The sequence below is a fragment of the Lithobates pipiens genome, unplaced genomic scaffold (genome assembly GCF_037356315.1).
Source record: "Lithobates pipiens isolate NorthernLeopardFrog02 unplaced genomic scaffold, aLitPip1_a1.2 Scaffold_13, whole genome shotgun sequence".
In the NCBI taxonomy this organism is placed as follows: domain Eukaryota; kingdom Metazoa; phylum Chordata; class Amphibia; order Anura; family Ranidae; genus Lithobates; species Lithobates pipiens.
In genome coordinates, this window is record NW_027507718.1 from 547,373,721 (window position 1) to 547,399,036 (window position 25,316).

The window sequence follows — 25,316 nt, forward strand, 5'->3', positions numbered from 1 at the left end:
ATGAGCGTCCGATTCTGAAATAAATCCAACTGTCCGTTCTTCCCTTTTTTTTAGCGTTTTATCTTGTTTTGTCAACATTTACCTCATTAAATATTATTGAAATGGTGGTATAAGAGCCTGTTTTTTGTCATAATAGCCTTGCAGTAGTTGGTTTCAAAGAGGTTTTGTATATATTTTGCATATTTTGTATATATTTTGCACTTCAGATTACCCCTCCCAGAACACAGGAATCCTCTCTCGATCACTTGGCGGTCTGCTGTCCTCATGTACAGGGACCAGGTAACTCAGTCCTCCTAAACAGGTCCTCACAAGGCCAAATCTCTCAGCTCTGACCCTCACTGGCTCTTTGCTCTCTAATGTAGGCACAGCGGGTCTCCCAGCTCTGGTCCCAAGACACAGCAAGTGAATCTCTTTGCAGCTCAGTCCTCGGGCTTTTATGAACGCAGCACGGGCACTCAATCTCTGCACAGGCTCAGCAAAGGCAACAGGTCCGCATTCTCTGATCCCCGCACCCAGCCCTCCGAGATGGCACCCTGGTCTCTGCACAGTCCCGGCCAAGGCCACACAACTCTACAGCTTGGCTTCCTCCTGCAAAAAGACTCCAATCTCACCAGAATTGCCCAGGAAAAGTTCTGTGTCCCCCCCCCCCCCCTCTATGTAACAAGCAATTCTGGGTATTGTAGTTCTGCATCCAATTCCTTGAATTGTATAGTGCCCCTTTAAAGCGGGAGTCCACCGGGAGTTCCGCTGTTTTTTTTTTTTTTAAAGCCAGCAGCTACAAATACTGCAGCTGCTGACTTTTAAAATAATAACACTTACCCGCCCAGCGTGCCCGCAATGTCGGTACCCGAAGCCGATCTCTCGATCGTCTCTCGGGTGCTGCCGCCGCCATCTTGGGTATGGGAATCAGGAGGTGGAGCCTTACGGCTTCATTTCCTGGTTCCCTACTGCGCACGCGCGAGTCGCGCTGCGCAATAAGGATGGTCCCCGCTGCCTCTGGGATCCGTGTGTTTCCCAGCAGGCAGCGGGGGGACCTTCGGAAAGGGATGTAGTATCTGCGGAAAGGGGCATAGCTTCTGCAGAATCTACGCTGGAAGTGGGTGCAGATACCTGTACTGTACAGGTACCTGCACCCCCCTCCCCCCTGAAAGGTGCCAATTGTGGCGCCGGAGGGGGGGGGGGGGTTCCAATGAGCGGAAGGTTCACTTTAGGGTGGACCTCCGCTTTAAGACTACATTTCTCATGATCCTCCCCTGCGTCTCTTCACAGCCTCCTTGGTGCTTTGATATGCTCTCTGGTGCTGCTTGCTAGGCAGGAGGCAGGAGTTACACACAGAGTCGCTCCAGCGGCGCAGCAGGGAAGTCAAAGGCGAGAGCGCCAGCCGCTGCACGCACAACCCAGCATTTATCTCGGCCTGTCACAGTTTCCAGTGGGAGGAGAAAAGGAGCAAAGTGAGCACCAGAATACGCAGCCCTCTCATCCTCTATCCGGCAGAGCAGCACAGTGGTGGGGGGCAAGAGGGTGAAACACACAGCCGGCGGCACTTGGCTACACTAATATAAAGTGCAGGGGTTGCCTCGTTGAGCTCTGCTCCGACCCTAGCATCCGCCAATGCAGGGCCGGTGCTACCACTAGGCAAACTAGGCAGCCGCCTAGGGCACACTGGTTTCCTTCCGCGTCTGCATTCTCTGCAGGCTGCACTATGAAACTAACTCCAACCGGTAGTGTAATTAGAGGAGCACTGGAGCCAGCGCTAGAGGAAGCAGAGCTACTGCTTCCTGTATAGCAGGGCCTTCTGTTGCATGGGCAGCGCAAAGGGGGTGGAGTCATGGGTGGAACCAATGGGGGGGGGCGGCAAAATTAGGTTTCTCCTAGGGTGTCAAAAATCCTTGCACCAGCCCTGCACCCATGCAGTCCTGTCCTTAGGATAACCTGAGCTCCACCAAACTGTCTCTGAGGGGCAGTAGAAGGAGAAGGGTGAAGCCAACCCAGCCCTGGGGAGCGGGAGGCTAAGGAGAGGGCTTTTCCCTCTAATAAAAAAGTTTTTTTCACTTTTTAAAAAAAGATTAAAAGCCACATTAATTAATAGATCTTTCTTTTTTTACATACACACCATAAACTAAAAGCAAACACCTTGATTTTATTATTATGTTAGATGCAGATCTTGCCAAAGACATTACAAATACCAAAAGGCGGTATAGGTTTGAACCACAATGAAACGGTTCAGAGTTAATGTGTATACATAGTAAAAACTGTTTTATTTCATTTTAGATGAAGTAGAGAAGGGTTAAACCCCCGTATTAGGTATTTTTCGTTGTCTCTTAACTTCCTGTCCTGACATGTTAACAGGAAAGGAACGTCCACCAAAGTGAGGGCAATTCTCATCTTAGACCAGCCTTTCTCAACCTTTTCAACATGGAGGAACCCTTGAAATAGTTCTCCAGTCTTGGGGAACCCCTGCTAAAAATTAGAAATCTACAACTCATGGTACATTAGTGTGATGGTCGGTGGGAAGAATGGTCCTTACACTTGTGGCCATTGGGAAGAATGGTCCTTACACTTGTGGTCGTTGGGAAGAATGGTCCTTACACTTGTGGTCATTGGGAAGAATGGTCCTTACACTTGTGGTCATTGGGAAGAATGGTCCTTACACTTGTGGTCGTTGGGAAGAATGGTCCTTACACTTGAGGTCAGTGGGAAGAATGGTCCTTACACTTGTGGTCATTGGGAAGAATGGTCCTTACACTTGTGGTCATTGGGAAGAATGGTCCTTACACTTGTGGTCATTGGGAAGAATGGTCCTTACACTTGTGGTCATTGGGAAGAATGGTCCTTACACTTGTGCTCATTGGGAAGAATGGTCCTCACACTTGTGGTCATTGGGAAGAATGGTCCTTACACTTGTGGTCATTGGGAAGAATGGTCCTCACACTTGTGGTCATTGGGAAGAATGGTCCTCACACTTGTGGTCATTGGGAAGAATGGTCCTCACACTTGTGGTCATTGGGAAGAATGGTCCTCACACTTGTGGTCATTGGGAAGAATGGTCCTCACACTTGTGATCATTGGGAAGAATGGTCCTCACACTTGTGGTCAGTGGGAAGAATGGTCCTTACACTTGTGGTCATTGGCAAGAATGGTCCTTACACTTGTGGTCATTGGGAAGAATGGTCCTCACACTTGTGGTCAGTGGGAAGAATGGTCCTTACACTTGTGGTCAGTGGGAAGAATGGTCCTTACACTTGTGGTCATTGGGAAGAATGGTCCTTACACTTGTGGTCATTGGGAAGAATGGTCCTTACACTTGTGGTCAGTGGGAAGAATGGTCCTTACACTTGTGGTCAGTGGGAAGAATGGTCCTTACACTTGTGGTCAGTGGGAAGAATGGTCCTTACACTTGAGGTCATTGGGAAGAATGGTCCTTACACTTGTAGTCGTTGGGAAGAATGGTCCTTACACTTGTGGTCGTTGGGAAGAATGGTCCTTACACTTGTGGTCGTTGGGAAGAATGGTCCTTACACTTGTGGTCGTTGGGAAGAATGGTCCTTACACTTGAGGTCATTGGGAAGAATGGTCCTTACACTTGTGGTCATTGGGAAGAATGGTTCTTACACTTGAGGTCATTGGGAAGAATGGTCCTTACACTTGAGGTCATTGGGAAGAATGGTCCTTACACTTGTGGTCAGTGGGAAGAATGGTCCTTACACTTGTGGTCGTTGGGAAGAATGGTCCTTACACTTGTGGTCATTGGGAAGAATGGTCCTTACACTTGTGGTCATTGGGAAGAATGGTCCTTACACTTGTGGTCATTGGGAAGAATGGTCCTTACACTTATGGTCGTTGGGAAGAATGGTCCTTACACTTGTGGTCGTTGGGAAGAATGGTCCTTACACTTGTGGTCATTGGGAAGAATGGTCCTTACACTTGTGGTCGTTGGGAAGAATGGTCCTTACACTTGTGGTCATTGGGAAGAATGGTCCTTATACTTGTGGTCATTGGGAAGAATGGTCCTTATACTTGTGGTCATTGGGAAGAATGGTCCTTATACTTGTGGTAATTGGGAAGAATGGTCCTTATGCTTGTGGTCATTGGGAAGAATGGTCCTTACACTTGAGGTCATTGGGAAGAATGGTCCTTACACTTGTGGTCATTGGGAAGAATGGTCCTTACACTTGAGGTCATTGGGAAGAATGATCCTTACACTTGAGGTCATTGGGAAGAATGGTCCTTACACTTGTGGTCATTGGGAAGAATGGTCCTTACACTTGTGGTCATTGGGAAAAATGGTCCTTACACTTGTGGTCATTGGGAAGAATGATCCTTACACTTGAGGTCATTGGGAAGAATGGTCCTTACACTTGTGGTCATTGGGAAGAATGGTCCTTACACTTGTGGTCATTGGGAAGAATGGTCCTTACACTTGAGGTCATTGGGAAGAATGATCCTTACACTTGAGGTCATTGGGAAGAATGGTCCTTACACTTGTGGTCATTGGGAAGAATGGTCCTTACACTTGTGGTCATTGGGAAGAATGGTCCTTACACTTGTGGTCATTGGGAAGAATGTTCCTTACAGACAGCTAAAAAGATCAATGGTGTCAGTGGGAACTTATCCAAGAGGCAGAAATGGCCCAATGCTGAAGGAACCCCTAGCAACCTCTGGAGGAACCCTAGTTGAGAATCACTGTCTTAGACAGTTGACTTCAAAACCCATGTCCCGGAAATTTCACCTGCCCTAGCCAGAATTCTATAGATACCTCCAAGTTGTACATCGTCTTACGCATGACCCAAATGTGCCATGTACCCCGCCTCAACCCACATGGTCTTACTTCTCTACCAACCCACCTAGCCAGAAAGGCATTAAACTCTTCTACACATTATTTCAACCAAAAGCAGCTCTTTGTACAAAATGCGTTCTCCGGTAATGAAGGAAACTTGACCAAGTCCAAACTCAATGTTCTTATGAATAAATGATGGCCTCTAGCAAAGGTCACAACGACCTGAACAGCAATTTTATGGCAGCCCTGGACTCAATGTTTTAAAGGTATATAGGAATATTGGTACCCCATGATAGGAGTTTTTGAACGTGTTGCATGAAGTTTAAATAATACTAGTACTTAAGCTTCATGCAACACTTTCAAAAACTTCTGAGGGGCAACCGGCCTTCACAGAAATACATAAAGCTTCCCACTGCACCAAACACTGGGACTTAACCACCAAAATTATAAATAGATGTCATTATACCCCATATAGACTAGGCATTGTCCGAGCATAAAAAGTCTCTGGAATCAAATATTCCAACTAATCTCAAGGCTCACCGGTATCATCACACCTCCTAACCCAGCACTGGGAGTTCTACATCTAGGCATAGAAAAGTTTCCACCACACTTTAGATCAGTGGTAACCCACATTCTCTTAGAATCTAGGAACCTAATACTCCAACACTGGAAAGCCACTACCTCTACCAACCTCTCGGATGTGATAAAAGCCTTTACACAGAAATGATACCTTTGAACGTCTCTTAGCGATGAACTCTATGCGTTGTATACAGTTCGATAGAAACTGGTTAATCTGGACAAATAGATTTAATAGCCAATAATATACTACTTGATGATAGATGCTACATGAAAACAAGTTACGTGTTTCATACTGTCTTATTATTTTGTATGTTTTGTTGAACCTGAAAACCAATAAACATATTGGGAAAAAAAAAACTCCTGAGGAAGCTCTTCTGAGCGAAACATGTAAATGATATTTGATCCTCTTAAACAGTTTGTTATTTTAAATGAAACTTTATTAAATAAACATTATTTTTTTAATCAATCTACTTTGATTACTTTGGTACCTTCAAAAGTCCCGCTTGTTCTTTCTCAATTAAAATGATTGGGTGATAGAAATCATCAGAGCTTCCCCCTGATTTCAGAGCTCCACCCCCCCAGCACTTGCAATATATTTACCTTTAGTAAATCAACCCCCTTGTATCCAGGCTTATTGTTTTGTATGTTTTGTTGAACCTGAAAACCAATAAACATATTTGATAAAAAAAAAAAAAAAACTCCTGAGGAAGCTCTTCTGAGCGAAACATGTAAATGATATTTAATCCTCTTGAACAGTTCGTTATTTTAAAAGAAACTTTATTAAATAAACATTATTTTTTTAATCAATCTACTTTGATTACTTTGGTACCTTCAAAAGTCCCGCTTGTTCTTTCTCAGTTAAAATGATTGGGTGATAGAATTCATCAGAGCTTCCCCCTGATTTCAGAGCTCCACCCCCCCAGCACTTGCAGTATATTTACCTTTAGTAAATCAACCCCCTTGTACTGCCTATCCATGCCCATCCATGCCAATTCGTGTCAGCTATCAGTGCCAATTTGTGCCAGCTATCAGTGCCCATCCGTGCCGCCTATCAGTGCCACATATCAGTGTTCATCAGTACCACTTCATTGGTGCCACCTCATCGGTGTCCATCAGTGCCACCTTATCAGTGCCCGTCAGTGAAGGAGAAAACTTACTTATTTACAAAGTTTTGAAACTGAAAAAAAAATTTTTTTTTCAAAATTTTCGTTTTTTTTAATTTGTTTAGCAAAAAATAAAAACCGTAGAGGTGATCAAATACCACCAAAAGAAAGCTCTATTTGTGGGGAAAAAAATGATAAAAATTTCATTTGGGTACAGTGTAGCATGACCGCACAATTGTCCTTCAAAGTGCGACAGCGCTGAAAGCTGAAAATTGGTCTGGGCAGGAAGGTGTGTAAGTGCCCCCCGGTATTGAAGTGGTTAAAGTAGAACTCCATGTAGAGCTCCTTCCTGCCCGTGCCATAACCAAAGCATGGCTACAGTGCAGGCTTAGTAGTTTGTCGGGTGGAAGTCCATGGACCTCCACCCGTGATCACGCTGTGTGCCCGCCCCATGGGGCACCCAGGCAGTGCGCTCTGTGACAGATCGAAGTAAAGGGCCAATCACAGAAGCCTTTTACCACGTGATCAGCTGTGAGCCAATGACAGCTGATCACAGGATGTACTGTAAACATAAGCCGGTTAACGGCTTTTCTTTCCTCACCCTGAGAGCATGAGGAGAGAAGGAGAAAGCTCATAAGTGGCTTATGCTAAAGAGACACCGGCACTGATTATGTGTGTCCTGATTATCAATCTAGTCCTACCAGTGTGGCCAATTAGTGCCCATCAGTGCCTCCTCATCAGTGTCAGCTACCAGTGATGCCTATCAGTGCCCATCAGTGCCACCAATCAGAGAAGTAAGTGGCTTTGGGGTAATACAAAATATATTCTAGCAAAGTGCACCCTCATCCCAGTAGGACAGATTAAAAAGAAGTGTTGAGATCTCTGGTCTCCTATCAGAGATATCAAACAAAAAGGATGTGAGCATGGGGACTATAACGGGGCACATATAATTAATTAGAAAAAGATTAGAATCAAAACATTATACATATAAAAACAATTTATTCAAAAAGAAATTACAACATAATATAAAGATATAATGTCTCAGAGGTATGGGTCACAATTTGTAGAGACGAGTGAGGTAATCGCTCGACTAGTTTCGCTTCACAGCTTCATCAGGACATTACCTACGTCTCTATAAAGACTTACCTTGTATCTATTCAGTGCACCCTCTACATTTAACTTTTGCAATCTCCCACTCAGCACACTACTACTCACACCCTTTCATTTCTTCATCATCATCACTTCTTCTTGTGGTTTCCCCCTTTCAAAATCTTAGTTCAACTAATGAGAAATCCCTTTTTTCATCTATACTTTATACTTTTTTACACGTAGTTTTTGATTATTATATCTGGATCATTAGTTGACATTTCGGAAAATTCCCCTCCCAGTCGCCGGGAAAGACTTTCTCCCCTTTTTTGTGCCATCGAGTCTGACCCAGTTCAGGAACAGGGCTGGAGAGGTAGGATGAGCGCTCTTGCGTTACAAATCTTTTAAGTATGTCTCCATATTAAAATGATTATTCTTTCATATATTTCCTTTTTTACTGTACATTGTATACTTAATGATTCGCTATACTAAATACATGTATTTTTAGACGTAGGTAATGTCCTGATGAAGCTGTGAAGCGAAACTAGTCGAGCGATTACCTCACTCGTCTCTACAAATTGTGACCCATACCTCTGAGACATTATATCTTTATATTATGTTGTAATTTCTTTTTGAATAAATTGTTTTTATATGTATAATGTTTTGATTCTAATCTTTTTCTAATTAATTTTATGTACCCCGTTATAGTCCCCATGCTCACATCCTTTTTGTTTGATATCTCTGATAGGAGACCAGAGATCTCAACACTTCTTTTTAATCAGTGCCACCAATCAGTGCCCTTCACTACCACCGATCAGTGCCACCTATCAGTGCCACCTATCAGTGCCGCCTATCAGTGCCAACTCATTAGTGCCGCCTCAGTGTCCATCAGTGCTCCCTACCAATTCCTATCAGTGGCCATCAGTGTCATCAATCAGTGCCTCCTCATCAGTGTCACCTATCAGTGCTGCCTATCAGTGCCCATCAGTGCTGCCTACTGGTTCCTATCAGTGCTGCCTACCAGTTCCTATCAGTGCCCATCAGTGCCGCCTATCAATGCAATCTCATTAGTGCCACCTCAGTGCCCATCAGTGCTGCCTACCAGTTCCTATCAGTGCTGCCTACCAGTTTTATTAGTGCCGCCTATCAATGCAGACTCATTATTGCCACCTCAGTGCCCATCAGTGCTGCCTACCAGTTCCTATCAGCGCCCATCTGTGCGGCCAATCAGTGCCTATCAGTGCCTCCTCATCAGTGTCATCTATCAGTGCTGCCTATCAGTGTCCATCAGTGCTGCCTACCAGTTCCTATCAGAGCCCGTCAGTATTGCCTATGAGTGCCCATCAGTGCTAATCAGTGCCACTGTTCAGTGCCCATCAGTGTCAGATATCAGTGCTACCAATCAGCGCAGACTCATTAGTGCTACCTCAGTGCCCATCAGTGCCACCAATTAGTGCCCATCAATGCCTCCTCATTAGTGTCACCTATCAGTGCTGCCTATCAGTGCCCATCAGTGCTGCCTACAAGTTCCTATCAGTGCTGCCTACCAGTTTTATCAGTGCCCATCAGTGCCGCCTATCAATGCAGACTCATTAGTGCCACCTCAGCGCCCATCAGTGCTGCCTACCAATTCCTATCAGTACCCATCAGTGCAGCCAATCAGTGCCTCCTCATCAGTGTCACCTATCAGTGCTGCCTATCAGTGTCCATCAGTGCTGCCTACCAGTTCCTATCAGTGCCCATTAGTATTGCCTATGAGTGCCCATCAGTGCCCTTCAGTGCCACCGATCAGTGCCCATCAGTGTCAGCTATCAGTGCTGCCGATCAGTGCAGACTCATTAGTGCCACCTCAGTGCCCATCAGTGCTGCCTACCAGTTCCTATCAGTGCCTATCAGTGCCACCAATCAGCACCCTAGATTATGGGGCCACACACACAGTATACACACACACACACACACACAGTATACAATCACACAGTATACAGACATGTACACACAGTATACACAGACATGTTTCTATTGGCTGAGAAGGTACTGGAGAGGTGGGGCAGCTATAATCTCAGGATTTTTACATACTGTCCCTGGTTTTACTGAAGCTGGAAGCCCTGAAGGGGCCCCCTAGTGGCCCGGGCCCTCGGGCAGTGCCCAGAGTGGCCCGAATGGTCAGTCCTCCCCTGAATCGGCGTACTATCCTGCTGCAATCACATGCGTTGCATGACAATGATGGGTTAACATCAGGTGGTGAGGAGGCAACATATCACCTCCTCACCACCTGTCAGCACACACTTGGATTGCGTTTCAGGGGAGCAGCCAGTGCCTGCTGTACTTGTGAATGAGCCCCTTAGTTGCATTCAGCAGTGGCCCCCTTATGCTTATTCACACAAAGTTTGGGTGTTAGCAAAACCCCTGTTTTATTCACAGTCTTACTGCCCCCTATCCTTACCCTGAGGCAGCAAAGTTGTACATGTAGCACACTGAGTTGCATTTTGCGATTTTATACCAGTGGTTTTTTTTTGTGCTTTTGCATGCATTTTTCATGCATTTTGCGTTTTACGTTTTTTTTCCCCCCTCTTTTTTAACACACTATAAAACACACTGTATAAATCTGGGTGCTAAGGAGGGGGCCGGGAGGCCAGCTGCTGTGTCCCTAACAACCGATGAGTCATCGGGCTGTTTGCGGGGTTCTCCTCTTAAAGCTGAATGTGCAAAAATAAATAAAAAATTTGGCGGCAAAAAAAATACGCAAAAAAAAAGCTTGGGGAGAAAACGGTGACAGAAGAAAACGACACCGGGAGAGACGACACCGGGAGAGACGACACCGGGAGAGACGACACCGGGTGAGACGACACCGGGAGAGACGACATCGGGAGAGACGACACCGGGTGAGACGACATCGGGAGAGATGACCCCGGGAGAGACGACACCGGGAGAGACGACACCGGGTGAGACGACACCGGGTGAGACGACACTGGGAGAGACGACACCGGGTGAGACGACACCGGGTGAGACGACACCGGGAGAGACGACACTGGGAGAGACGACACCGGGTGAGACGACACCGGGTGAGACGACATCAGGAGAGACGACACCGGGAGAGACGACACCGGGTGAGACGACACCGGGAGAGACGACACTGGGAGAGACGACACCGGGTGAGACGACACCGGGTGAGACGACATCAGGAGAGACGACACCGGGAGAGACGACACCGGGTGAGACGACACCGGGAGAGACGACACTGGGAGAGACGACACCGGGTGAGACGACACCGGGTGAGACGACATCAGGAGAGACGACACCGGGAGAGACGACACCGGGAGAGACGACGGCTCAGCTATTTTACTAATAAAGAAATTGTCAAAAACTGGCTTTTTTTTTTCACTGCTTTTTTTGGTGAATGGGTAGGGGCACGACGTACCCCTACCCATTCACATGGGTGGGGCGCGATCTGGGGGTGCCCCTGTTAAAGGGGGCTTCCAGTTATCGATAAGCCCACTGCCCTCCGACCCCGACAACCACCGGCTAGGGTTGTAGGGAAGAGGCCCTTGTCCTCATCAACATGGGAGCAAGGAGCTTTGGGGTGGGGGCGCAAAGCCCCCCTGCCTCAAAGCACCCATCCCCCCCATGTTGAGGGCATACGGTCTGGTATGGTTCGGGGGGGGGGGCACTCACACGTCTCCTCCCTTTCCTTACCTGCCGGGCGGCATGCTTGGATAAGGGTCTGGTCTGGTATGGGTCTGGTATGGATTTGGGGGGGGGGCAACAATGTTTTTATTATTTTAGCGTGGCAGGGGGTCCCCTCCGAATCCATACTAGACCCAAAAGGCCTGGTATAGATCTGGGGGGGGGAAACCCACGTGCTTTTTTTTGCAAATTTTTACATTCAGCTTTCAGCGGGGAACCCTGCTGAGTGCTGATGACTCATCGGTTGCTAAGGACGCGGCGGCCAGCTATGCTTAGCAACCAGCTATATACAGTGGTAAAATAAGAAATGCAAAATGTAAAACACATACAAAATGCACCACTTGTGTTTCTGGTGCAGCTCCATTGAAGTCTAGTAGCTATAAATCGCGGTGAAAAAAGTCCCAGATCCTTTCCAAAAATGCACCAGCTGCAAAACGCATAGATGTGAACTAGTAATATAGGAAACTATGTTAAATCGATTGTAGTACATTTCTGCAAACTGCAAAACGCACTAAAAAATGCATAGGTGTGAACGTAAGGTCAGGGATGCTCCTCACAGATTTACTTGCCAGGAGTAGTTACCTTAGTCAATTGTTAGAGATCTATTGATTTCTTCCTAACTTTGGCTTTGTTGTGCTTTTCTCTTCTACCGCTAGGCAGCTGGGCACTTGGCGGTACTAGAAGGACAACTCAAGGTCAGGCTATGGGTATATGGGGTATCTCAGCCAATGGCATAGTTGCCAACAGTCCCGAATTTCCCGGGACATTCCCGGGATTAGGACATTTGTCCCGAATTAATTTTGTCCCGGGAAATGTCCTGGGAAATTCGGTTTGTCCCGGGAAATTCAAATTTCCTGTTTTTCGCCACCGGCCGCTAGTGGTCTGCGGCCGGCGTAGACAATGTCTCCACCGGCCGCCATTTTTAAGAAGACCAGAAGCTGGCCTTCAATAGAAAATCTGTGGCGCCACCCACCCCCGCTGCCAGTGTGTATGTGTGTGTAAAGTGCAGTGGGCGGCCCCACAATTGAAAGTCTCCACGTGGCAACGACGGGATGTCGGGGGCCAGTGGTATGTCGGGGGCCAGTCTGTGGATGGGATGTCAGAGGGGGCCAGTCTGTGGATGGGATCTGTCAGAGGGGGCCAGTCTGTGGATGGGATCTGTCAGTGGGGGCCAGTCTGTGGATGGGATGTCAGAGGGGGCCAGTCTGTGGATGGGATGTCAGAGGGGGCCAGTCTGTGGATGGGATGTCAGAGGGGGCCAGTCTGTGGATGGGATCTGTCAGAGGGGGCCAGTCTGTGGATGGGATCTGTCAGAGGGGGCCAGTCTGTGGATGGGATCTGTCAGAGGGGGCCAGTCTGTGGATGGGATGTCAGAGGGGGCCAGTCTGTGGATGGGATGTCAGAGGGGGCCAGTCTGTGGATGGGATGTCAGAGGGGGCCAGTCTGTGGATGGGATCTGTCAGAGGGGGCCAGTCTGTGGATGGGATCTGTCAGAGGGGGCCAGTCTGTGGATGGGATGTCAGAGGGGGCCAGTCTGTGGATGGGATGTCAGAGGGGGCCAGTCTGGATGTCAGAGGGGGCGCCAGTGAGTCTGGATGTCAGGGGCGCCAGTGAGTCTGGATGTGAGAGGGGCGCAGTCAGAGTCTGGATGTCAGAGGGCCAGTCAGAGTCTGGATGTCAGAGGGCCAGTCAGAGTCTGGATGTCAGAGGGGCACCAGATGTTAGGAGGGGCTCCGTCGATGGACACCAGTGTGATGAAGGCTGCTCTGATGGGGCACCTGATGGAATCTGGTGGCAGGCAACGGGGCTAGTGACACGCTCATGGCTCCCACTGATTCTGCATTATGGTGAGTTGAATGATTTCATTTCGTATTACAATGTAATAATAGAAATAATGCGCTTCAATCATCCTGACACCATAACAATCATGGCGCTGGGATGATTGAAGCGCTAACACCAGGTATTTGGAGTATCTTTATCTGCTGATTGTCAAACTCTGGAAAACACATTGCTATTGTGGTGTAGGATCGGGGGGCTGCTGTCCCTCCAGCCCTCCACCCCCCCCTTTCCCTTTCCATCCCGCATTCATCTCAAACACTAACCACACCCTTTTGAGCCACACCCCATGTAAGCCACACCCATTATTTTACGTAAACCACGCCCATATTTTGCCACGTCACACACCGCATTATATCCTTTTCCTATGCCACACCTATAACCGCATGCCCCGTCCCCTAATTATAACACAACTCCGCCTACTGCCAAAAAAGTGTCCCGATTTTTTTTTTTACAATGTTGGCAACTATGCAATGGGCAGGGGTTTTCTTGAATCCCTTGGCCTGCTGGGAGAGCCTCTATATTCGGATGGAGTCAGGTGATCTATGTTCTGTGCCATCTGGACTGTTGTCCGGGTGGATGTGTGTCGGGCTGCTAGGCCAGGGATTGGGCCTATCCCAGGCACATCTGGCTGCTAGGCTGTCTGAGGGCCTATCCAGAAGTAAGAGAGCAGCGTTGGGATTGCAGATTGCAGTCCAACCAAGTAATGGTTCTGCCGGCCGGAGAACCTGTTGTGGTCGGAGGTAGAAGGGAAGGTGTCACCACTAAGGGACCAACCACCTTCCTCAGCGACCGGTAAGTACCTGAAGCAAATACTGGAGCAGACTTCTCACCAAATGGGCACGGTGGAGAATCGGGAAACTTCAGGAGGGGATCAAGTCAGGGACCCAACCAGCGGAGGTGACGATTGCAGAGCAGCCTTGTGAGTCAAGTCAGGGACCAAGCCAGTTAGCAGGGGTGGAGCTTGAGAAGTATCTGGAGTGCCAAGCTAGGGACCCAGCAGAGAAGCATGGGTTATGCTTGAGGTAGATAACAAAACAAAGCTTTGAGGAGCTCCAGGGATTCAGGGTCAGTGAATGAATGAATGAATAATTTGTATAGCGCTCAAAACGAACTGAATCGCATCAAGGCGCTGTGCTGAGCTTTGTTGTCCATCTTCTAGAAGAGGAAGGTCTTGAGTTTTTTCCTGAAGACCTGGAGGTTTCCTTCCAAGCGGATGTTGGTTGGTAGAGCGTTCCATAGCCGTGGTCCTTGGACAGCGAATCTCCGTTCCCCCTTAGATTTGTACAGAGGAGGAGGTTTTGGTTAGAGGATCGAAGACTGCCGTTGGGTGTGTAGTGTTTTATTTTCTCGAATAGGTATTGAGGAGCGTCTCTATGCATGCATTTCTGGGTGAGGCAGAAGGTCTTGAATGTGATTGGATTCTTTACAGTTAGCCAATGTAAGCTCCTCAGTGAAGGAGAGATGGATTCCCAGAGTTTTTTCCCTGTTATCAGCCTTGCCGCCGTGTTTTGGATATGTTGTAAGCGCACAAGTTGATATTGGGGTAATCCTAAGTAAAGGGAGTTTGCGTAATCAAGCCGTGAATTAATGATTGTTCCAACTACCACTGCTTTGTCCTTCTGTGGGATGAACTAGTCTACGTAGCTGGCAGAGCAGATGGTGAGAGCCACTGACTACTGCTCCTATTTGAATCAGAGGGTCCAGTGGGAGACCAGGAGCTCAAGAGGCTGAATAACTACAAGCAGAAGTTGTAGTGAAGCTGAGGGGACTGTTACGATTTGAGTTAGGAACCGTTAAAGACTGTTACCATAGGAGACAGCAATCCTGCACGTGCAGATGTGGCTTCTTGCTGGGACCTTTCCCTGCACGGCTGTCCTCCTATTGAAGTTTCGGAGTCTGCCAATTGAAATTGCAACTGCTTAAGGGTGTCCTGACCGTAACCCTCTTTCCCTCATAAAAGAAAGACTGTAAAAGAAATAAACATCTCTTCTGCATTCAAGAAGTGTCTGGCGCCCAATAACTTACACCTTGCACCCACTATGCCTCACAACCCACTACTTACAGAAGGATGTCAGCTATCTTTGGCCTTAGAGGTCCTCATTAGACTGGAAGAGGCTAAAGACTTTGCTACATACACATGCCGCAACAGGACTTAAACGCTCCTGTTGCTTTTGGTGGGGTCCTACCAACTGCCAATCGCGCCCAACTCAAGTAAATGGGGCCACTCTGCAAGTGCCCTGCAACTGCATGCTTCTGCGGGGTCCAAGGGGTTAAAGCAGGCGGTGAGAAAGTAACACAACGTTTGTTAAAGTTACAAACAATCTTGTTTGCTGTACAAGGTGGCAGGGCCCTTACAGAGATGCCTCATTCACTTGTAGGGTCATACTTGGCAGGTGCTACACCCACCAACAGGGGTGTTGCTAGGTGGCAAAAGGACCAGGGGCTTCAGCCCGGAGTCCAAGGCCTGAACGGGGGGGGGGTTGGGGGCGGTGTCGTACGCAACTTTTTTTGGGCTGGGCCGCGACACTGACGGTAGTGACTTACCTACACTAACCTACCTACACTGACGGTAGTGACCTACCTACACTCACCTGCCTGATCTACATACACTGGACATATACATACACTGACCTACATACACTAACGGTATTGACCTACCTACACTGACTGACCTACACTGACATTACCAAACACTGACCTACCTACACTGACATTACCACACACACACACTGACCTACCTACACTGACATTAACACACTGACCTACCTACACTGACCTACCTACACTGACATTAACACACTGACCTACCTACACTGACATTAACACACTGACCTACCTACACTGACATTACCACACACTGACCTACCTACACTGACCTTATTACACACTGACCTGTCACAGCAGCCAGTCCGAGGAGGAGAGGAGAGCGGCTCGCCCGAGCGCCAAGCGGGTATGTGGCGCGGCAGCAGCTTTGTAATTCCCGCCTTCTGGAGCCAACAGCGCCTATGAGGGACGTCACACATCCCGTGGTCCCGGCATTGGACCAGTGGGACGTCCGTCATAGATGTGCAAGCTCCAGAAGGCGGGACCTGCTCTGGCGCTCGGGATCAGATTGGTCCCGGCGCTCGGGGCCAACAATGAAGACCCCACGGAGCTGACACTCGGGGCTTTAGGGGGTCTCATTTGGGGCTTCAGCCCCCCTAGCCACCCCCTCCCGACGCCCCTACCCACCAACCATTACAGGGCGTACAACTTCTGCTGCACCTGTGATACGTGTACACCCCTGGCTACTGCAGCTAAAAGGGGGTGTGCGGTTGCGGCAGGGGGTGATAAAAAAACACATCTTAATTATGGGAGTTTTACCACCCCCCTCCAAACTGCAAAATGTTAAATAAACTCTTATGCCCCGTACACACGATAGGATTTTCCACCAACAAAACCGTGGATTTTTTTTTTTTTCGAAGGATGTCGGCTCAAACTTGTCTTGCATACACACATGTGTCACACAAATGTTGTCGGAAATTCCAAACGTCAGGAATGCGGTGACGTACAAGACGTATGATGAGCCGAGAAAAATGAAGTTCAATAGCCAGTGCGGCTCCTTCTGCTTGATTCCGAGCATGCGTGGAACTTTCGTGCGTCGGAATTGTCTACTACACGCTCGGGATTTCAAACAACAAGTCTTGTTGTCAGAAAATTTGAGAACCTGCTCTCAAACATTTGGTTAGCGGAAATTCCGCCAACAAATGTTCTATGGAGCCTACACACGGTCGGACTTTCCGACAACAAGCTCACATCCAACATTTGTTGTCGGAAAATCCTATTGTGTGTACGGCCCATTAGTGTTCTGAGCCCCCTATAAGGCTGCTGTCACATTAATGTGCTGCGGTTTACCTGCGCCGCGGCACATCTGCAAATTTACTGGGTTAGCTACACTTTGCCATTGACTTCTATTACATCCTGCAGGTGTGGTGCTCTTTCTGAAAGCTCACCAAACCTCCTGCATTCAGAAAGTGCATCACACCCGCAGGATATAATAGAAGTCTATGGCTAAGCGCAGCAAACACAAAGGAAAGCTGCATGTACACTGCACTGCGCCCCCGCGGTGTGGGTAAACCGCAGTACATCAGTGTGAAAGCAGCCCTATATTTTATACCCGGTGTATTGTTTCACACTGATCTGAAGATCTCCTCTTTCCTGCTGCTGAGACCACTCTGGAGACCGCTATCCGGGATAAGAGGTGGAGTGCAGTTGGTAGCACTTTGCATTGGGACAGGAGCCGGCACTACAGTGGAGGCATCGGCTTATGTGGCTCTTCCTCCCTACTACAGCTCCAACTCAACAAGTAATCCCTCTGCATTGCACTCTGATGCTCTGGGATGGTGGATTGGCCACCCCAGACCTCGATCTACCAGTCACCTGTCTGAGATCTACTGGTTGCTGACCCCCACTTCAGAGCCTCTGCTAAAAATATATACATATTATTTGGGGGTTCTAAGTAATTTTCCAGCCAAAAAATATAGATTTTTACTTGTAAAAGAAAAGTGTAGGAAAAAGGTCTGGCCTTCAAGTGGTTAAAACGACAGAATAGTACAAAGAGAAGAAACCTGCAATTTTTTTTTACAAAAACAATAATAATAAAATGACCATTTACAATAGGGTCACCAGACATTCCCGGTTTCCGGGGACAGTCCCCAGATTGAGGACACTGTCCCTGGAGCCAGTCTGTCCTCGGATTTGTCCCCCGCATTGCAGTGGTATGGAGGGGGGGCATCTGTTACTCTCGCCCTGGGTGAAACATTTGGGGGGGTACACAATCATTACTGTGCCCCCCCCAAGTGTGCTGTGTTGCCCCCCCTGCCCAGGGACTCCTGTAGTCTAGCCTGTCCCCCATGGTCCCTCTGGTGAGGGTGACCCGTGTGTGTGTGTGTGAGAACCACGCGGGGGGGGGGGGGGGGGCAGTGCAGAGCATACGGTGACTATTGGAGAAGCTCTTGACAGGGGATACTGAGGAGCAGCTGGGTGTTGGGAACAGTACCTGCTCTGATAGATTATCATAGAGGCCATGGAGGGGTGAGCAAAGTCAACCAATCTACACTGTTTGTGTGTGGGGAGGGGGGGTGTGAGTAGTGCAGGAATCAGGTAGGTCAGTGTAGTGGTCAGTATAGAACTCAGGTAGGTCAGAGTAGTAGTCAGTATAGGAATCGGGTAGGTCAGTGTAGGTTAGTGTAGAGGATATAGTAGGAATCGGGTAGGTCAGTGTAGGTTAGTGTAGAGGATATAGTAGGAATCGGGTAGGTCAGTGTAGGTTAGTGTAGAGGATATTGTAGGAATCAGGTAGGTCAGTGTAGGTTAGTGTAGAGGATATTGTAGGAATCGGGTAGGTCACTGTAGGTTAGTGTAGAGGATATTGTAGGAATCGGGTAGGTCAGTGTAGGTTAGTGTAGAGGATATTGTAGGAATCGGGTAGGTCACTGTAGGTTAGTGTAGAGGATATTGTAGGAATCAGGTAGCTTAATCTAGTAGTCAGTATAGGAATCGGGTAGGTCAGTGAAGGTTAGTGTAGAGGATATTGTAGGAATTGGGTAGGTCAGTGTAGGTTAGTGTAGAGGATATTGTAGGAATTGGGTAGGTTAGTGTAGAGGATATTGTAGGAATCGGGTAGGTCAGTGTAGGTTAGTGTAGAGGATATTGTAGGAATCGGGTAGGTCAGTGTAGGTTAGTGTAGAGGATATTGTAGGAATCGGGTAGGTCAGTGTAGGTTAGTGTAGAGGATATTGTAGGAATCGGGTAGGTCAGTGTAGGTTAGTGTAGAGGATATTGTAGGAATCGGGTAGGTCAGTGTAGGTTAGTGTAGAGGATATTGTAGGAATCTGGTAGGTCAGTGTAGGTTAGTGTAGAGGAAATTTTAGGAATCGGGTAGGTCAGTGTAGGTTAGTGTAGAGGATATTGTAGGAATCGGGTAGGTCAGTGTAGGTTAGTGTAGAGGATATTGTAGGAATCGGGTAGGTCAGTGTAGGTTAGTGTAGAGGATATTGTAGGAATCGGGTAGGTCAGTGTAGGTTAGTGTAGAGGATATTGTAGGAATCTGGTAGGTCAGTGTAGGTTAGTGTAGAGGATATTGTAGGAATCGGGTAGGTCAGTGTAGGTTAGTGTAGAGGATATTGTAGGAATCGGGTAGGTCAGTGTAGGATAGTGTAGAGGATATTGTAGGAATCGGGTAGGTCAGTGTAGGTTAGTGTAGAGGATATTGTAGGAATCAGGTAGCTTAATCTAGTAGTCAGTATAGGAATCGGGTAGGTCAGTGTAGGTTAGTGTAGAGGATATTGTAGGAATCAGGTAGCTTAATCTAGTGGTCAGTGTAGGAATTGGGTAGGTCAATGTAGGTTAGTGTAGAGGATATTGTAGGAATTGGGTAGGTCAGTGTAGGTTAGTGTAGAGGATATTGTAGGAATCAGGTAGCTTAATCTAGTGGTCAGTGTAGGAATTGGGTAGGTCAATGTAGGTTAGTGTAGAGGATATTGTAGGAATTGGGTAGGTCAGTGTAGGTTAGTGTAGAGGATATTGTAGGAATCGGGTAGGTCAGTGTAGGTTAGTGTAGAGGATATTGTAGGAATCGGGTAGGCCAGTGTAGTGGTCAGGGTAGGACACTAGGTAGGTTAGTTCAGTGGGTAGGTAGGTCAGTGTAGGAATCAAGTTGGTCAGTACTACTGTACTAGTGGAAGGGACTCGGGGAGTGCTAAAAGTCTGGCGGGGGTGCACATTTCTTGCCTTGTCCCGGGCGCTGACAACCCACGCTACACTTCTGACTGCATATATAATTTGAGGAAAATATGCGAATAAAATAATAAAAAAAAAAAAATATGTCCCCGGATTTCATTTTAACAATCTGTTCACCTTAATTTACAAGATATTGTTGTCAGGAGCTTGTGAAATCACACAGCTGTATCAATAACGCATGAAACATTCCACCTCATTTCTTCTACTTTCTTCCTATAGGGTGATCTACATGGTCTGAGTGTACCTTGTGCTTTATATAACCTACAGCTCTCCTGGGAACGTTGACATTTGTGTGGACAGCAGAGACACGAGAAGGCACAGGATTCCAAAACCGAGACTCAGACATTATGGAAATGTCGAGAAACGGGGACAATATGAAGGAAGAAGACCTTCAGGACTTTTTTATCTCAAGAAGAAAGTCAAGCTCTTTCACGCGGGGGAAACTTTTATCCATTATAGATATTTCTTCCACTTTGATTGCTGGCAAATCTCAACTGAACGACGGCGGGAGGAAAATGCTTAGAAGGCTCGAGCGGGTGAAGCTCCATCACTTCCAACATACCCAATTTCCATTTGCGGTGTCCAACCTACAACACGTCACCGACCTCTTCTCCATGTATGAAATTTATAAACAAGATGGTTTCAAAGCAACAGAAATACAATCCAGACCTGAATTGAAGGACCTGTCGTTCTGGAGTGCGAGCATCTCTTTAGATGACATTGATGGAGGCCGCCAACGGGCTTTGGAGAACGTAAAGGGTTTGCTTTCACCAGAGATGGCCATAATGTATGAAGAGAAAATAAGCCAACAGTTTGCCAGCTCTTCGGCTTTCAACCGATCTGCTTCTCGTTATGGTAACTTTAAGTTCTCCTTCCCGTTGTCCGAACTTCTCTCTTTGTACCAAACTGCCCCTTGGTATGGTGAACCAGAGCTAAGGATTCTGGGTACTGATATCTACAAGACAGAGATCGCTCACTATATATTAGTGCACAGTCCCGACGCCACAGAATTCGGTGACCTCCCGATTGTTCCCTCCTATGACCAGAACAGCTGTGGGCCATTGCCTTTTGTTTATAGGAAGATGGGATCGTTGTATTGGAGACCAGAATCCACTGCCTCGGCTTTGAAAATAAAGATTACGGAGCAAGGTTCCGTCATAAATGAATGCTGCCTGACCTGTGACTTCTTCATCACCAATGGCTACTGCCGTCATACCGAGGAGGGGATCTACAGCGTGTGGAACCATCTGATATTTGCGTTCCATCTCCCTGGTAAACTTCTGAAGGTTCCCAAACATCGACTTCTTCAGAACCTGACCACATGTAATACCGAGGAGCCGTATTTGGGAAAGGAACGCCTGGAGCCAGAGGCAGCCGGGAAAATCATCCAGCGACTGAAAGATGATTTTACAATGAGTAGAAGACAATGAGACCACCTCAGTTCCTCAGATGGTAATAAAATAACCTGTAAATACATAATGCATAATTAAAGTGCAAAAAAAAAAAAAAAAATGTAAATACAGTATATGCTTAAAATTTCAATTCTCAATTGCTTTATAATGTCTTTGAAATTGTTTCCTTAAAATCCTGTGTACATTTAGTACCCATAAATACCTTAGAATGGTTCCAGAGATCCCCATCTTCATTAATTTCCTTGTGCTTGCGTGTACAATTCATTCTACTCTCTCAATACAGTATCTCCCTTTTCAGCTATGAACTGAAAGCAGAGACCACGAGTGTAAGGCCCCTTTCACACGGGCGCCTCCGTGAAGCAGATTTCACTTGGGCATCGTGGGATCTCTCTCCGCTGATCCCCGATTGAGCAGGCGGATGGCGGGTCCTGTCCGTTCCACTGTGCAGAGCAGACACGGACACAGTCCCGTTCTCCTCTATGGGGAAATCGGATGGAAACTGACAGGCCTGATCAGGGCTGGACTGGGAAAGAAATTTGGCCCTGGACTTCCTCCAGACCGGCCCACTTAAATTTTGAGTGTCCCATCAGCACCCCCTTACATAAGAGTGTCCCATTACCAGCCCCCTTACATCAGAGTGCCCCATTACCAGCCCCCCCCCTTACATCAGAGTGTCCCACCAGCAGCCCCCTTACATCAGAGTGTCCCACCAGCAGCCCCTTACATCAGAGTGTCCCACCAGCAGCCCCTTACATCAGAGTGTCCCACCAGCAGCCCCCTTACATCAGAGTGTCCCATCAGCAGCCCGTTACATCAGAGTGTCCCATCAGCACCCCCTTACATCAGAGTGTCCCATCAGCAGCCCCTTACATCAAAGTGTCCCATCAGCAGCCCCCTTACATCAGAGTGTCCCATCAGCAACCCCCTTACATCAGTGTCCCATCAGCAGCCCCCTTACATCAGAGTGTCCCATCAGCAGCCCCCTTGCATCAGAGTGTCCCATCAGCAGCCCCCTTACATGAGAGTGTCCCATCAGCAGCCCCCTTACATCAGAGTGTCCCATCAGCAGCCCCCTTACATCAGAGTGTCCCATCAGCAGCCCCCTTACATCAGAGTGTCCCATCAGCAGCCCCCTTACATCAGAGTGTCCCATCAGCAGCCCTCTTACATCAGAGTGTCCCATCACCAGCCCCCTTACATCAGAGTGTCCCATCACCAGCCCCCTTACATCAGAGTGGCCCACTGAGCCATAGGCCCACCGGGAAACTCACGGTAGTCCCGATGGCCAGTACATGCCTGGGCCTGATCCGATCCGCCAGATGGAGAGAAAATAGGTCCACCATCCGTCTGCTTTTTGCAGGCAGCATCGGATCGGATATCGGCGGGGTGTCAGCGGACATGCATACGCTGACATCTGCCACTCCATAGGGGAGACTGCAAGGTCCGATCAGGTCCACCTGAAAAACTGACAGGAGGACCTGATTGGACAACCCATGTGAAAGGGCCCTAAGAGTTGATGAGTGATGAGCCTGAGGAAAAGAATACATTGCACTGGCTGCCCATCCTTGTTTTAGACGAGCATGTTCCTCTCTTCTGGTTACTAGATGGTGCAGATTAGCTGTGCTGTGCTGATCAGTTGCTTGATTACAGTTCCAGAAACAGGTCTGATATAACGTGACTAAGCAACTAATGGCCAGACTGCAGAGCTAAAGTCTTCATAATCCAGTGGCCAGCTCTATCTGGAACATGCTTGTCTAAAGGGTGCCCAGAAATGTGTTCTTTCACTTTTGCGATCAGCAGGAAGCTGATTTATTACACTTAAAATTGCACTTTGGTTTTGTCAACGTAAGGGAGGAACACTCCCTGCCCAAACCAGTGCCTCGGGAGCCTCTTTTTTAAAATAATGGTCAGTATCCCTTTCTGTCATGCTAGAGACTGGAGTCTGATACTCCGATGAAGTTCCTTGCCTTCCTTTATGATCTTTTCCCCTGAGGCGCAGTTTTATCCATATTTCATCATTGGTATATATTAGGGATGAGCCGAACATCTCCCCCCCCCCCCCCCCCCGGTTCGGTTCGCACCAGAACCTTCGAACGGACCAAACATTCGTACGAATTTTAGAACCCTATTAAAGTCTATGGGACTCGAACGTTCAAAATCAAAAGTGCTAATTTTAAAGGCTAATATGCAAGCTATGCAACAGACAACACCAGCAATAAGGGGTATCTCCACTTTAACTCCTGCAGATGCCTGTATTAGAGAACATTAGCAATAAAGGGTAGATACAGGTGTATACTGTGCTGGAGGCACACAACACCCACTAACTCCTGCAGATAGCTGTATTAGAGAACACCAGCAATAAAGGGTAGATACAGGTATATATTGTGCTGTGCTGGAGGCACACAACACCTACTAACTCCTGCAGATGGCTGTATTAGAGAACACTAGCAATAAAGGGTAGATACAGGTGTATACTGCGCTGGAGGCACACAACACCCACTAACTCCTGCAGATAGCTGTATTAGAGAACACCAGCAATAAAGGGTAGATACAGGTGTATATTGTGCTGTGCTGGAAGCACACAACACCCACTAACTCCTGCAGATGGCTGTATTAGAGAACACCAGCAGTAAAGGGTAAATACAGGTGTATACTGTGCTGGAGGCACACAACACCCACTAACTACTGCAGATGCCTGTATTAGAGAACACCAGCAATAAAGAGTAGATACAGGTGTATGTTGTGCTGTGCTGGAGGCACACAACACCTACTAACTCCTGCAGATGGCTGTATTAGAGAACACTAGCAATAAAGGGTAGATACAGGTGTATACTGTGCTGGAGGCACACACCACCCACTAACTACTGCAGATGCCTGTATTAGAGAACACCAGCAATAAAGGGTAGATACAGGTGTATATTGCGCTGTGCTGGAGGCACACAACACCTACTAACTCCTGCAGATGGCTGTATTAGAGAACACTAGAAATAAAGGGTAGATACAGGTGTATACTGCGCTGGAGGCACACAACACCCACTAACTCCTGCAGATGGCTGTATTAGAGAACACCAGCAATAAAGGGTAGATACAGGTGTATATTGTGCTGTGCTGGAGGCACACAACACCCACTAACTCCTGCAGAATGCTGTATTAGAGAACACCAGCAATAAAGGGTAGATACAGGTGTATACTGTGCTGGAGGCACACACCATCCACTAACTACTGCAGATGCCTGTATTAGAGAACACCAGCAATAAAGGGTAGATACAGGTGTATATTGTGCTGTGCTGGAGGCACACAACACCTACTAGCTCCTGCAGATGGCTGTATTAGAGAACAGCAATAAAGGGTAGATACAGGTATATACTGTGCTGGAGGCACACAACACCCACTAACTCCTGCAGATGCCTGAGAAAAGGACACTGTCCCTGCCTATCTTGCTCTTTCCCTGCACGCGCTGGCGGCCTTATATAGTGTGGGGCGTGTACTAAACCCCCTGAGCTATAATTGGCCACATGCATCCTGCCAGTGGCCAATTATGGCTCTCCTCGCTGCCGGCGCTGTGATTGGCCAAGCATGTGGGGTCACAGTGCATGCTTGGCCAATCATGTGCCAGCAATGCACTGCGATGGCGTAGTGCATTGTGGGCCGTTCGTACCACACGAATTGGGTGCGAACGGTCCACAAAGTTCTGAATTCGCCGAACAGACGAACGGCCGATGTTTCGAGTCGAAGCCAAGCTCATCTCTAGTATATATTATGGTGAATTACTCATAACCAAACCTATATTCTCTTTTCAAAAAATGTGGAGGCTCCACTGTTAATGGGATATTTTGTAATATAGTAAGATATTTTAAATTTAAAGATCCTCTTCATTCAGGGATCATCCATGTCCCCTGCCCATGCCACCCTGTCCATACCTTCAACAGTCCAGTTCTTCAACCTTCTTTTTTTAACCACTTGCCGCCCGCCCTATTACAAAAAGACGGCGGCAAAGTGGTTTGATAATCCTGACCGGGCGTCATATGACGTCCTCAGGATTATGAGCCGTTGCGC

At 47.7% G+C, this 25,316-nt stretch overlaps 1 protein-coding gene and 1 long non-coding RNA gene across 2 annotated transcripts in view; both read left to right on the forward strand.

The window, feature by feature from the left end:
- Positions 1-23,477, forward strand: part of LOC143975814 (putative N-acetyltransferase camello) — an 87,562-nt gene extending 64,085 nt beyond the window's left edge. The window contains exon 2 of the mRNA XM_077478367.1: positions 20,068-23,477. Coding sequence (XP_077334493.1) covers positions 20,196-21,278 — 1,083 coding nt within the window. The 5' untranslated portion in view covers positions 20,068-20,195 and the 3' untranslated portion in view covers positions 21,279-23,477. The remainder of the gene's footprint in view (positions 1-20,067) is intronic.
- Positions 23,478-23,535: 58 nt separating this feature from the next.
- Positions 23,536-24,774, forward strand: LOC143976256 (uncharacterized). Its single transcript, XR_013272576.1, has 3 exons — positions 23,536-23,814; positions 23,907-24,264; positions 24,620-24,774. It is a non-coding gene; the product is annotated as an uncharacterized LOC143976256 (long non-coding RNA).
- Positions 24,775-25,316: the final 542 nt, after the last annotated feature.